Below are 14033 nucleotides of genomic sequence, written 5' to 3'. Positions count from 1 at the left end.
CGAAGCCCAGCTGCTCAAATGCTTCAGCTGAGCAGAGATGCTCTGCACCGCGTTTCCACCGGGCATGCCACGGGACATCTCTAGCTCTTCATTACGGAGATACTCAAAGGTCTTACAGCGCCAGGACATCTTCGAAGGGCCCAGAAATACAGAAGTCCCCACCTTGAAAGCTAAATCCCCATGAGTTGGGGGAGGTGAATGAAAGAGGGGAGATAAATGAAGAGGGGAGAGGTTTGGTTTTGCTAAACAGGTGTCCAAAATGCTCCGGTGTTCTGGATGAACAGGGTTTGGACCTGGCCAAACAAGCCAGGTACACAGCGAAACCAGCTGCTTCCACGCCGGACCCGGGCAGAGTGATGGTGCTGCACCCGACCATCAGCACGGAGGCTGACGAAGCAGAATGACCCGCTGGATGGCTTACGTCCCGCTCGCCTCTGGGTCACACCTATGCAGAGAGTCAGGTTAGCAGCAAGGGAGCAAAGGGCAGAGCAGTGGGATGGGGCACGTGCTTGACCCCCCCTCCAGCACCATTTCGTTCTGCCCGAGTCCGAATCCATTTTCGTGGCAGAGTCTACAAACTGGCTCCGCGACTCAAGACCTCAGTGCAGGAGCTAGAGGCAAATGGATGGGGGAGATAAAAGAGCATTTAAAGCCCGCCCTTGGTCGCCCGGTAGGACTAGCACCCTAAAATGTGAGCAGCCATCCCTCATCCTTTGTGGGGCACTTTCTGAGGGGCAGGTTGGAGGTCGGGGATGGACACTCCCCCATCACATCCAGCCATAGAATCACAGAATGGTTTGGGTTGGAAGGGACATTTAAAGGTCATCTAGTCCAACCCTCCCCCTGCAATGAGCAGGGACATCTTCAACTAGGTCAAGTTGCTCAGAGGCCTGTCCAGCCTGACCTTGAATGTTTCCAGGGATGGGACAGCTCTGTTTTGGGAAGATGAGCTGCAGTGCCAGCACGGCTGCACCCTCAGCCCTCCAGTTCATACTGGTTCCATTCCCACTGTCTGCCAGGTTAGGGTAGGCAATGAAACGTCCTCCAAACGAAGCACCTCTCAGTCTGTACGGGCTTTTTCACAAAGGTTTGCATGCACAGTCCCTCCAGCAAAGCCTCCAGGCTTGGGTTTTACTTAACCTGCAGGGACCAGAGTTGGGGAGGGGAGGTGGAAGGTCTCTGGGAGTTGATTAAGTGTGTTTAACACGTGGATATTCCCTCCTTAATTATTTCACGCTAGCTGGATAACCAGCATCCCTGCGCTGAATGGCTTAGCTGTGTTACACCTGCACAGCCGGCGGCGGGATTTGGCTCTATAGGTAGGTGTTTGCTTGAACTGTTAAATTAATGTTTGCCATAACTTGATATAACCGTAATGTGCAGCTCTTACATCGCATGTTACAGGTCATCATCCTTGCGGTGGAAATTCAGATGGCTTCTGCATGGTGCCGTGGTCTCTGGCAGGGAGGGAGGAGGCAGGGCAGGAGCCATCCCCGGGGGCACCAATCTCTCCATGGTGTTGTGTTTGTCAAACACATCCTTCTCTGTAAGGCCCAGGAGATCCTGAGGGCAAACTCCGGGTGCCCTGTGTGTGGGAAGCTCCAGCCCACCCAGTTCTGGGTACCATCATCTGCATGGCCTTGGGTTTGCATCCCCTTTTGTACCACAGGCAGCGGTGGATTAAGGCCTATATTCCTTATAACACAAAATTATCTACTTATTCCCGATTTATTCAGCCTCTGGATGTGGTGGGGGTGGATCTTATTATTCAGCAGTTTGGTTATTTTCCACAGATAACCTCGTGGATCTATCTAGTACCTTCTCAACCACCCGGCAGCTTCATCGGCTTCCTCGCTTTGCTCGCATCCTGCATCCTCACACCAGAGAGGGCCTGTAGGTAGCAGGACGTGGCCATCAGCTGAGCTGGCTGGGCTCTTAGGTTTACCAGCCACCTGGATGCCTGATGCCGTGCCAGTTATCTGAAGCCTGGGTTCAGCCCGTGTTACTTCAGCTGAGGCTCTCAGGCTGACGCCGAGGCAACGTCACACCCCGACATTTTGAGTGAGCAGCCAGGAGTCGTTCCTCCAAAGGGACCGGCCTTCGGCAGCTGGATCGCGGGCTGGATGAAGCCCTCGGCTCTCCCAGCCGCGGGGTGCATGTCCTGTGTCTCCAGCGATGTGAAAAATCGGGTATGCAGCTCGCGAGGCCGGGAGGGCATCTGTCCCTGCACTAACCCGTGGTGGTCCTTGGAGGGACCACGTCTCGCAGCATCGCTTCCTTCATACCTCCTCACCTGGTCTTTAGCCAGCCCAGCCCAACCGGGCAGGCGGCTGGGCAAAGCGGGCAGCTCTGCCCGGCCCCGTTACCCTCTCCTGCCCCTCAGACGTGGGTCCACTCCAGATCCTTTAGGGTGGTCCTCCTTCCCCCTCCTCGGCCAGGAGGTGCGGGATTTCTGGCTGAGGACCAGAGCCGCTTCAGGGGATGTTTCAGCCAGAGCCGTGCGCCACATCAGTCATCCCGCGAGGGTGCTCCTGCAGTTCCCAATCCAGGGAAGTCGGAGGGAGCTTCTTCAGCCGGGTCCTATCCGATTTCCCGGCGTCGATGGGGGGAGAGCGAGTAATTTATCTCCTGTCCCCCAGCTCCCTCCCTGCTCAGGTTCCACCTCAGCTCTGCTTCGCCCCTACCCTGAAGGGATGCTCCAGTGCCAGCTCCCGTGTTGGCGAGTTGCCAACGTGGGCCGAGCTAGCCAACATCTCCCAGGGACACGGCTGGTCCTGGCAGTGCCTATCCGTGGGCCAGAACAGCAGTAAATGGAGCAAGAGAAATAATAGCGTGAGTAACAACAGCTCCAGACAGGTTCCACAGAAAGTCTTCTTTTCAGTTGCTCTTTCACAGCACAACTTTAGCATCTACATTGGTTTTATTGTTTATTATTAATTCAGCAGTAGCACACAGAGGCCCTGATTGAGTTTGGAGCTGCGCTGTGCCAAGCGCCGTGGGAATACACAGCAGGACGCAGCCCCTGAAGAACACACGATCGGCCCAAGAACGTGTCCCTGCATGAAAGGAGTTATTTGATGTCTTTTTCTATTTTGAGATATATGCAAAAGTAACAGGTGCCAATGTTAGCAGTGAAACCTATTTTATCTTATTAATTTTTAAATTTTTTTTCCTTTCTTGTTACTGCGTTTCTTCACATTGCTTAACATCTTTTGCAAACTGTCATGGTTTGTCTAGAACCTTTTGACTCAGGGGCCATTACAGCTTCCTGTGACTCCAGAGCTATTTAATAAAACCAGTTAAGCACTACATTGGGATGCTCTGTCCAGGCAGGTACTCCCTCCCAGCTTGGAACAAGCACATTGTTTTCATGGAAAGGAAACATCTAGCCTATTCAAGGAGGACGACTGCAGTGGGACACGCTTTCTGACGTTATATACATCTGAACGATGACACAGGCATGTCATGGTTTTGCATAATGTGGTAAAGAACCACAGCTAAACATTTATGTAAGGAGTTGCATGTATTTTATTACGTTCCTCCCCTTTTGCCTTTTTGAACTACAATGTAACATTATCTGTTATGAACTGTAGGTGTAGGCACTTAAATGTTCAAGAAACACCGCCAGATATTTTGTACGTATTTTTTTTCCCTCCATGGCCCAGCAGCATCAACGCAGCCCCCGCGGATGTCCGCCTGCGCACTCTTCTGGCCCGGCTCCCCACCCGTAGCGCCCCGCCCCACCGACCTCTCGCGAGACCGGCGCGCGGCACGCACCTGCGCAACGCGTCACCGGGGGCGGGGCACCTATAAAAACCGCGCGCGCAGCCGTTGTCGGCCCTTCCGGCCCGGCGCGGGGACAAGATGGTGGGTGCTGCGGGCGGTGGCGCCGCCCGGGCCCGGCCGCGCCATCCCTCGGGTATCGGCGCCATCCCGCCCCCGGCGGCTGCCCGGCTCCGCTCCCGCCGCGCCGGGGCCCTGCGGAAGGCGACGTGGGGCTTATTTCGGGGCTCGGCCGCGGCAGGCGCCGTGGGCGGGCGAGGCTTTGCCTTGGGGAGGCCGACCGGGCCTGCTTGGTGCCCGGGGGCGCCCGGGATCTCGGTGGCGCCCGGGATCTCGGTGGCGCGGGTGGCGGGGCGGCTGTGGGGGCTGTCAGGAGGGCGCTTTGCCCGTGGCGGGGTTTGCTGTCTTCACTGTCGGGTTTTTTTTAGGAGGGGGTGGGGGGGTGCGCGTTCTTTAGAGGGCTCCCGGCAGTGATGTCTGCTTGACCAGGCCGTCAGGTCACAGTGCGTTTGAGGGCCGGGAGCGCGGTCAGAGTGAGGCTTCCTCGTACGCTCCCGCAAGTGCAGTGAGGCTGTGGTGGGGGGTGCGAGCATGCGGAGTAGTCGGTCTAATAATGTAGTTCACTGCCTTTCATCTGTGGGATCAAATTTCGTGTTTGATTATGTCACTCGTACACAGTGGTATTGTGCCGGCAGCCTTCAGTCTTGCGTAGGTGTCAAAATTTAGTTCTGCTGGGCCTTGCCACAAGATTCGTAATGCTAACAAAAAGCCCTTTTTGAGGCTGGTAAACTATGTCTGCTTAACTTGTGTCGAGTATTTTTTTAAAAGTAAGACATTTCTTAGCTATGGGTTGTTAGCTCCATGTTTAGCTGTACAATATTTTCTTAAATTTGGATATGAGATTGGATGGGTAATTGTTTGGACTGATAATTCTTTGGATAGAACCCAGTCTTACTTGGCGCTCAGGTTGCAGAGGGAGGCTGCAGGGCTGGTAGTAACTACAGCTTGTGTGGTTCCCTAACTAGAGTGGGACTTGGTGATGTCTTAAACTAAGCTTGAAAGGGAGGAGATGTTGAGGAAATCTAGGAAGGACATAGTTGGGGCATGAGGATTACATTCTTATAATGGAATTCAGAAGTTAAACAGCTGATAATGAGAATAATTCCTGGAATGTAAAATGTCTTGTATATTCATGTTTCAAGGCAAGAAGAGAATTGGCCTTGGCCCTTGAGTGGGTATAAGTGAGTCTCTATAGCAAGCACTAAATGTTTATTTTTTCTCTCTAGTCTCACCGCAAGTTCTCAGCTCCGAGGCATGGGTCTCTGGGCTTCCTGCCCCGCAAGCGCAGTAGCAGGCACAGGGGCAAGGTGAAGAGCTTTCCCAAAGATGACCCCAGCAAGCCTGTCCATCTCACTGCCTTCTTGGGGTACAAAGCTGGCATGACCCACATTGTCCGTGAAGTCGACAGACCTGGATCCAGTATGTATTAATGTTCCTCTTAATGGGGGAGGCAGTTTTCTTTATGAATGACAAAAGATGACCTGTTTGTTGTAGCTCTGGATTTTAGTCCTAGCTTGACTTCACCCTGTTCAAAGTCCTTGAGTGGGTGGGGTATAAAGCACCCAAACCCCTCCCACTTCAGTGTGAGTGATGTCCCAGCAGCAAGACTTCATGTCTAGCAGTGTCTGTCTTGTTAATGGTCTTGTTTCTGAGATGCACAGTGACCTGATGGTTTGGCTTAGCTGTACTGTAACAGGCTACTTAGGATGACCTCTCCTTGATGGGTGGACATAAGGAAATTGCCTTTGGTGGTTTTTTGCTGATTGTCCAGTCCTGAATGTGGTTCTGTTATTCGCTGCCATCCATTTTGCCTGTTGGACTTGGCTGTGCTTCCTACTGAGCCAGCCTCAAATTTTTGCAAGGCATTAAATTATAACTTAGAGTTGGTCACTTTACCATGCATCCTCTTTGCCTTTGTGAAAAGAACTTGAGCCATTTAACCTTTCATGTGAAGGATTTGTGAGTGAGAAAGAACAGATGATGTTTAATAGCTGATGCTGGTGTTAATTGTTGTGCTGTATTTCTGCCTTCATCTAGAGGTGAACAAGAAGGAGGTGGTCGAGGCAGTCACTATAGTAGAGACTCCTCCCATGGTCATTGTGGGCATCGTGGGATACGTGCAGACTCCTCGTGGTCTCCGTAGCTTCAAGACCATCTTTGCTGAGCACATCAGCGATGAGTGTAAGCGTCGCTTCTACAAGAACTGGTAAGAGAGCAGGGCTTTTGCTTGTTGCCTTAATCATGCCATGGTTTATTTTTTTCTGCTGGATTGCAGATTATGCTCTTACAGCTTTTTGAAGAGGCTTTTCAGCAATTAGTGTTTGGCCTTGATGAACTGGCCTAATAATGGAATAGGCTGTAGGAATGGCTCTGGGAGAGCGACAGCATAATGTTGGTTAGCGCCCTTCTTGGCGTGGGGGTGACAGTGTTGGTTTTTGCCTGAGATCTCCTTAACAGGCTACACGTGATGATACTTCGACGGGCGGACATAAGGAAATCGCCTCTGGCGCTTGTTGTTGAGTGTCGAGTCCTGACTGTAGCCCTGTTTTCTCAGGAAAGGGGAAGAGAAGTGTCACTTCTGATTACTGTTCCAGGCACTGTTGTTGTGATTCAAAGTATGCACATTTGCCCGAGTGTGGCTCCAGCATGTCTAGAGCTTACAGCCTGTTTATGAACTTTGCAGGCTGAAAAGACGTCAGAGTAGAGCAATAATGATCTCAAGGGTGTTACAGTAACGACCTTACTGTCAGGCATAGCTCGGCCTTACAAGGGGGGGAAATTAAGGTATTTTGAAGCAGATCATCTGACAATTGCTTTAAAGATCTGTTTTTTCTGTTATTGTTCGACATCTCTCTACAGTCTTTTGTCTTCTGTACTGTGAATGTTAATGTGCTTTGGAATTCATGGCAGCTCCGCTCAGCTCTGGCAACTTTGCCGCTGTCTGATGAGCTCCAGGCTCCGCTTGCCAGTGGAAAAGAGTCCTTAGAAGCTGGCAATGAGCCGAAACCAGCTGAGGTGGCAGCTCCTTCCGCTCATCCCCGCTTCCCTGGGGGACTGATGAAGGGCTTAGCCAAACCTTGTCTCTGCTCTGCTCCTGAAGGCACAAGTCCAAGAAGAAGGCCTTCACCAAATATTGCAAGAAATGGCAAGATGAGGAGGGCAAAAAGCAGTTGGAGAAAGATTTCAATAGCATGAAGAAATACTGCCAGGTTATTAGAGTCATGGCTCACACTCAGGTAAGTCTGTGGGACTCAGATGTTGTTGTGGTTTAACCCCAGCTGGCAACTAAGCACCACACAGCCGCTCACTCACTCCCCTCACCCAGTGGGATGGGGGGAGAATTGGGGGGGGGGGAAGTAAAACTCATGGGTTGAGATAAAGACAGTTTAATAGGACAGAAAAGGAAGAAAATAATAATAACGGTAATAATAATGTAAATGATAATAAAAGAATTAGAATCTACAAAACAAGTGATGCACAATGCAGTTGCTCACTGCTTGCCAACTGATGCCTAGTCGTTTCGTGAGCAGCAGTCCCTGGCCGGCTTTCCCCCCAGTTTATATACTGGGCATGACATCATTTGGTATGGAATATTCCTTTGGCCAGTTTGGGTCAGCTGTCCTGGCTGTGTTCCCTCCCAACTTCTTGTGCCCCTCCAGCCTTCTCACTGGCAGGGCATGAGAAGCTAAGAAGTCCTTGACTTAGTATAAACACTACTTAACACACTGATGTTTTTAGTTGTTGCTACCAACATTTTCCTACTAAATCCAAAACACAGCACTATACTAGCTACTAGGAAGAAAATTAACTCTACCCCAGCCGAAACCAGGACAGATGTACACTGGAAACAGCTAAGAGAGCAAGCATAAAATTTGATCCATCTCTGTAGGGAGATTTCTGCTCTCCCCTGCAGCCTGATGCTGACTGTTAAGCACATTACAAATACTAGCACTCTTCATTCTGTGCAAAGCATGTGCTCACAGGATGCTTGAGGAGCTTTGACGGCAACTGCTGGCAATTGTCTGAAGCAGTGTCCAAAAGAGACTGAACCATAGTAGGAACTTCTTGGAATCAGTCCTTTGCTGATACCGTGTAGACCTGGTCTCTCTTAATTCCCACTACAAAGAAAAACAGGCTGAACACTTAACTCGGGTTTGTGTGGTCAGCATCATTTCAGGCTGCATTCTATAGGCACTGCAAACACTCAGAGGCTTTTGGTGGCTTCTGTTGCTCAGCTGGAGGAGGTGTACCGCTAAGTGGTGTGGAGGTGTCTCCCTGGCCATCAGTGCTCTGCCAGACTTTCTTGGGAGATGCAGTTAAATCTGAGTTGGCTGTAAGTGCAATAAGATGCCTAGTTACGACATTGTTAATTTTACTAGAATTAAGTTTCCATACTAGACAGCAAAGGTAGTATTGCAGCTGCTGTTGATACTCGTATCAGTCCCTCTGTGCTAAATATAGTAGAGGTAACTGTAAATGTGACCCCACCCAAAGTGTCCTGCAGTGTGGCAGGCTTTATCTAAGAATGATAGAATGATTTCGGTTGGAAGGGACCTTTAAAGATGATCTAGTCCAGCCCCCTTGCCATGGGCAGGGACATCTTTCACTAGATCAGGTTGCTCAAAGCCCCGTCCAACCTGACCTTGAACACTTCCAATGATAAAGCATCCACAACTTCCTTGGGCAACCCATGCCAGTGTCTCACCACCCTCACCATAGAAAACTTCTTATGTCCAATCTAAATCTACCCTCTTTCAGTTTAAAACCGTTGCCCCTTGTTACCTCCTGTCCTTCCTGGATGGAGTTTGGCTGGTGGCTGTGGGGTTTGAGCATTCTGTGTTCCTGTGGGTGGCGTATAACCCAGCTACTGTGACTTGTCATTTAAGCCACAATGCAGCCTTTTACCTTAGTGTAGAGCCTTTTACTTCAGTATGTTGAAGTTGTATACATCTTGGATATAAGGTCCATCTTGGAAGAGCAGGAGCTGAATTTCATCCTCTCTGTTTCCTAGATGCGTTTGCTTCCCCTGAGGCAGAAGAAGTCTCACCTGATGGAGATCCAGGTGAATGGTGGCACTGTCGCTGAGAAAGTGGATTGGGCCCGGGAGAAGCTGGAGCAGCAGGTGCCTGTGTCAACTGTCTTTGGCCAGGATGAGATGATAGATGTCATTGGAGTCACCAAGGGCAAGGGATATAAAGGTAATCGCATGGAAGTTCTCCTCTTTGTGATCGGATACAGTTTTTAATGAAATCCTAGCCTTGAGTTTTCACAAGTGTGTGGGCTGAGAGCTGAGGAGGTAAATCCATACTGCTGTCACGGTTCAATGATGAGACCATGGAATGAGCGCTGGGCACAGCGCCTGACATCCGTGAGGAGTCATTCCATGCTGCCTTCCTTCTGAGAACATGACCCAGGGACAGCCAGGGAGGGAGCATGGGCAGTTCAGGGGCAGGGTGCTTCACCGGTGTCATGGTTTAACCCCAGTCAGCAACTAAGCACCATGCAGCCAGTTCCCCCTCCCTGCTCCCAGTGGGGTGAGGAGGAGGAAAGGAAAAAAAAAAAAGTAAAACTCGTGGGTTGAGATAAGAACAGTTTAGTAACTAAAGTAAAATATAATACTAACAATAGTGATAATGAAATATAATAATAATAGTAATGAAAAGGAATATAACAAAAAAAGGAAGGGGGGAAAAGAAAAAAAAAAACCAGTGATGCACAATGCAATTGCTCACCACCCGCTGACCAATGCCCAGTTCATTCCCGAGCCACGATCCATGCCTCCCGGCCAACTCCCCCCTGTTTATATACTGGGCATGACGTTCCATGGTATGGAATACCCCTTTGGCTAGTTCAGGTCAGCTGCCCCGGCTGTGCTCCCTCCCAGCTTCTTGCACACCTGCTTGCTGGCAGAGCATGGGAAACTGAAAAGTCCTTGGCTTAAGATAAGCACTACTTAGCAACAACTAAAACATCAGAGTGTTATCAACATTATTCTCACACTAAATCCAAAACACAGCACTGTACCAGCTACTAAGAAGAGAGTTCACTCTGTCCCAGCCGAAACCAGGACAACCGGGAAATGCAGTTAATTCCTGGGATGCTGGGTCTGGGCTTCCCTTTTGTTGCCTGGGGACAGCAGCTTGAAAGGTGGCTTAAACTCTAGTTGAACAATTTAGTGACATCTCAGCTTGATAATAGTTGGCAACACTGCTTTGGTTTCTTTCAGGTGTTACCAGCCGTTGGCACACCAAAAAGCTGCCCCGCAAGACTCACAGGGGTCTGCGCAAAGTGGCCTGCATTGGTGCATGGCACCCTGCTCGTGTGGCTTTCTCTGTGGCGCGGGCTGGTCAGAAGGGGTACCACCATCGGACTGAAATCAATAAGAAGGTTTGTGTCTCTGAACTGCTGGGAAGAAATGAGAGCTGGCTATGGTCACTTGCTGCATGACAGTGAATAGAGTGGAGAGTTTTGCTTTGGATGTTTCACTCTGTTTGAATGTCATCTCGGGGGCAGTAACCATAGTCTGTTATGTTGGATAACCATAAAATTCTTGTATGGCCACGTGTTTCCAAAGTGCAACAGACATTTTTCTCCAACCCTATGTAGAATTCTTTGCATTTTGGCTGATGACGGGCCCTTTCTCCTACCTTTTGCTAAGTAGAAATTCTTGATGTTTTTAGATCTACAAGATCGGCCAGGGTTACCAAATCAAGGATGGAAAGCTGATCAAAAACAATGCATCAACTGATTATGACTTGTCTGACAAGAGCATTAACCCTCTGGTGAGTTGTTGCAGCTCTATGGTGAGAGTCTGCTTGTGAGCTGCAATCTTAAGAGGCAAATGGGCCTGGTATCAGTTGCAGAATGATTGAATGAAGAGCTCTTGAGGTAAAACTCGGCTGCTGTGGGAGGTGGTGTTGCTTAGTCATTCTCAGTATTGACTTGTGTAACTTGCTAATTGCATTTGATATGTGGCAATAGCATAGAGATGTTACAAACCTAGAAATCATACTTGTAAATAAGGAATACCTTAGCAGGGAGAGCAGCTTTTGCTGTTTTGTTGGCCTCTTCTTGTTGCTGCTGTTCTTAGCAAAAGCCTTACAGCAGCGAGTAAATTGCTGTATCGAGAAACTTGGCCAGCAAAAGGTAATACTGGAAACGGGATTTCAGTGCACGTGGGAATGGCTGAGACCCAGAAGCGGTGTGAGAACATCAAGCTGTAGGCAGATATGATCACTGGTCCTGCTTTACACAGAGCGCTAACTGTTCTCTCCGTGCTCAGGGAGGCTTCGTCCACTACGGTGAGGTGACCAATGACTTCATCATGTTGAAAGGCTGTGTTGTTGGGACCAAGAAGAGGGTACTAACCCTGCGCAAGGTGAGTGGTACAACCTGCTGTCAAATGGGCTGGAACAGCTTAAGTTAGCTGCACCGCCTCTGGTACAGGTGTTGCTTGCTGCTGTGGGGATTCACATAGCCAGCTAGAAAGACAATCCCCATGCACAGAAGCCCACCTCATATTAATGCCATCGGGAGTAGCATGAGGTCCTTCCCCCAGTGAATTCAGGGCAGGGCTGTTTGTAGTGAAGGGCGCGCTTTATGGTTGAGAATTCTCGTGGACCGTAAGGACGCTGGCAGGCAGACTTGAGCTGACCAGTCTTCAGCCTTGAAGGCCGAAGGCACGGGCTGGCTTACTGGCAAGTGCTCCTTGCACATAGTAGCAGCTCTGAAGTGTGAGGTCAGAGTGACTTAGGAGGTGTTAGCTGTGGAGGTGGTAAGAAGTAGCAAGGATACTGGCAGGCTGAAAGGGTGCTGCTGCGTACTTACTTGGCATCTCTCTTGTAGTCCCTGCTTGTGCAGACCAAGCGCCGTGCCCTGGAGAAGATTGACTTGAAGTTCATTGACACAACCTCCAAATTTGGTCATGGCCGCTTCCAGACAGCTGAGGAGAAGAAGGCTTTCATGGTGAGGACTCTTTCTGAAGCTGGCAGCTTTGTGTTGCATCTCTCTCTATTGTCTTTCAGCTAATGGCAGTTGGCAGCTTGACCTTTGGGCTGCCACAGGGCCAAAATTTCTGTGAAACGAAGTGTAGCTTCCGTCAAGAGGATTCATCCTGCCAGCTTGGTTATAACCACGGGGGGGGTGGGGCTGGGGTCTCGCTTCCCCCATGACAGCGCTCGCTGCCTGAGGGCTGTTGCCATGTTTGGGCACAGGTTGCTCAGTGATGAAGTGTGGAACAAGCACTGAGCAGTATCTGACACCCGTGGGGAGTGGCTCTGCCCTGCGTTTCTTCTGCTCCGGATGGTGCTGCTCACAGAGGGCGGTGGGTGCCCTTCTTGATTTGTCACTTGCTGGAGAAACCAAGTCGGGAGTCCTGGGTGCGAGGCCTTTGCCAGGTTGGAGAGCGGTTCAGCTGCTTGGGGGCTGCACAGGAGCTTCCCCACAAGGTGGCACCAATGTTTCTTCTCTGTTACATATGAAGTCATCGATTTGGTGCAGCGTGGCTGCGCCAAGTTCAGCTTTCCCCCGAAACCGGTAGCTGTGGGGATGGGGCTTGGGATTTCCAACGGGCTGCAACATCGAGGGCTTTCTTTGCCTTAACTTCTTTGCAGCAAGAGGAGAAGAAATTACAGCATCGTAATTGGGATGTGATGTGGTCTTTGGTGCAGACTGCTGTTTACATAGTTTCTTTTTATTTTTTTTCAGGGACCACTCAAGAAAGATCGTATTGCAAAAGAGGAGACCGCTTAATGTGTGGAACGGTCTTGTGTCCTGTGGCCTGTGTGCTCTCAGACCAAAAAATAAACATTTTAAAGAAATTAACTTTGCCTTTTGGTTTATATGTAGCTGTGTCAAGTGCAGTACTCTCACTGCAGGCCCTGTGTGGGACCAGCCAAACCAAAGAAGCAAGTAAAGCTCAAATTCATGAGCATCCAACTCATAGCAGGGTTACTGTAATGAGAAAGAAGCTGCCATTGCTGTTTTCGGAGCGCAAAGATTTTGGGGGCAGAGCAAGGCTTCTCTGGTTGGTTGGTTAATTGTGTGAAATACTAAAGCAGCAGGAGCCCTAAACGTGTTTGCAGTTACTGAGGTATAATTCCACATGTTAATCCTCTGCTGGGTGGCTAGAGAGCTCCTTTGAATCAAACAGGTTTTGAAATCAATGAAACTGTTTCAGACAGTTGAAACATCACTTTAAAATTTAGGTAGGTGGCTGATGCTGGCTGTTGCCATGGAAACCCTCCAGTTTCCATATGACAGAGGGGATGTAACCTGCATGCTGGTTGCAAATGCAGTTCGTTGCTGTTCTTGAGAGCAGCAGAAGGCGGCAGGTAAGGTGACAAATTCCTGCCTCGCAGCAGCTCGGTATTCCTGAATCCGTTTCCCATCCCTGCTGAAAGGCTCTGCCTGGTGACCAGAAACCGGCCTGCCTGGGAGGGGAGGAGGGGGACTCTTCTGCATCCCACCCCCCAAGGAGGAGGGAGAGCTGCAAGGGTTGCGTTACTGCATGGCTCAAAATACTCCCGTCAGCTCCTGGGGAGATGGCTGGGCCGGTGTTCCGATGGTGAAGGGCAGAGGAGACGTAGCGCCTGCGTGCAGGGACGGGCTCCGTGTATAGCACCAGTCCCGACCGAAGCATTGCAGTTACGGGAGCTGAGGCGTTATACCAAGAAAGGCAGCGGCAGCCCCGAGCCCTTGTCTCCCTCCAGCCGCAATAATGAGATCACTCGCACTTTGGGCCATAGCCTGACTGAAGGCTCGTGTAAATTTAGATAACTGCGCTGGCGTATCCTTCGCTGACCATAATTGGAGACGTGGCAGTGATTGAGGCAGTAACACTCCAGATCTACACGCTGAAGTGTAGCGCTGCTCTGAGACAGACCCAATTTGATGCTGTTCGCTCTAACTGGAATGGGGAAAGGTGGAGGTAGAGAGTATTTCCTGTGGTGATGGGTAAGAACCTTCCAAGAGTTAAAAGGTGGCAAGAAGGAGGAAAAACATTTACCTTGTTTCCCTAGAAACCAGACTCCATGACTGCACAAGCTGGCTGGCTCCCTGTCAGCCTCATTTAACACATGAACCTGCTGGCTGATTTCAGCCAAGTGTAACAAGAGAGGTCTCACCCACTAATTTTCTCCCTTCCCCCCCCTCCCCCAAGTCTCCAATCAGCAGGTAGGCAGAGAAGAGCC

General features: G+C 50.2%; 1 protein-coding gene and 1 non-coding gene across 2 annotated transcripts; both read left to right on the top strand.

The window, feature by feature from the left end:
• The first annotated feature begins 5033 nt into the window (after window positions 1-5033).
• RPL3 (ribosomal protein L3) lies at window positions 5034-12666 on the top strand. The gene is given in 9 exon segments (XM_050915543.1): window positions 5034-5262; window positions 5881-6049; window positions 6944-7079; window positions 8855-9041; window positions 10070-10230; window positions 10524-10625; window positions 11126-11221; window positions 11689-11808; window positions 12550-12666. Coding segments are annotated over 9 exon segments (1230 nt in total). The 5' UTR covers window positions 5034-5048; the 3' UTR covers window positions 12595-12666.
• LOC127029823 (small nucleolar RNA U83B) lies at window positions 9159-9251 on the top strand. Its single transcript, XR_007768254.1, has one exon. It is a non-coding gene; the product is annotated as a small nucleolar RNA U83B (small nucleolar RNA).
• Window positions 12667-14033: the final 1367 nt, after the last annotated feature.

This window comes from Gymnogyps californianus, chromosome 1, assembly GCF_018139145.2.
Source record: "Gymnogyps californianus isolate 813 chromosome 1, ASM1813914v2, whole genome shotgun sequence".
NCBI classification, from domain to species: domain Eukaryota; kingdom Metazoa; phylum Chordata; class Aves; order Accipitriformes; family Cathartidae; genus Gymnogyps; species Gymnogyps californianus.
The sequence above is the reverse complement of the archived record's forward strand: the minus strand, read 5'-3'. Positions and strand labels throughout refer to the sequence as shown.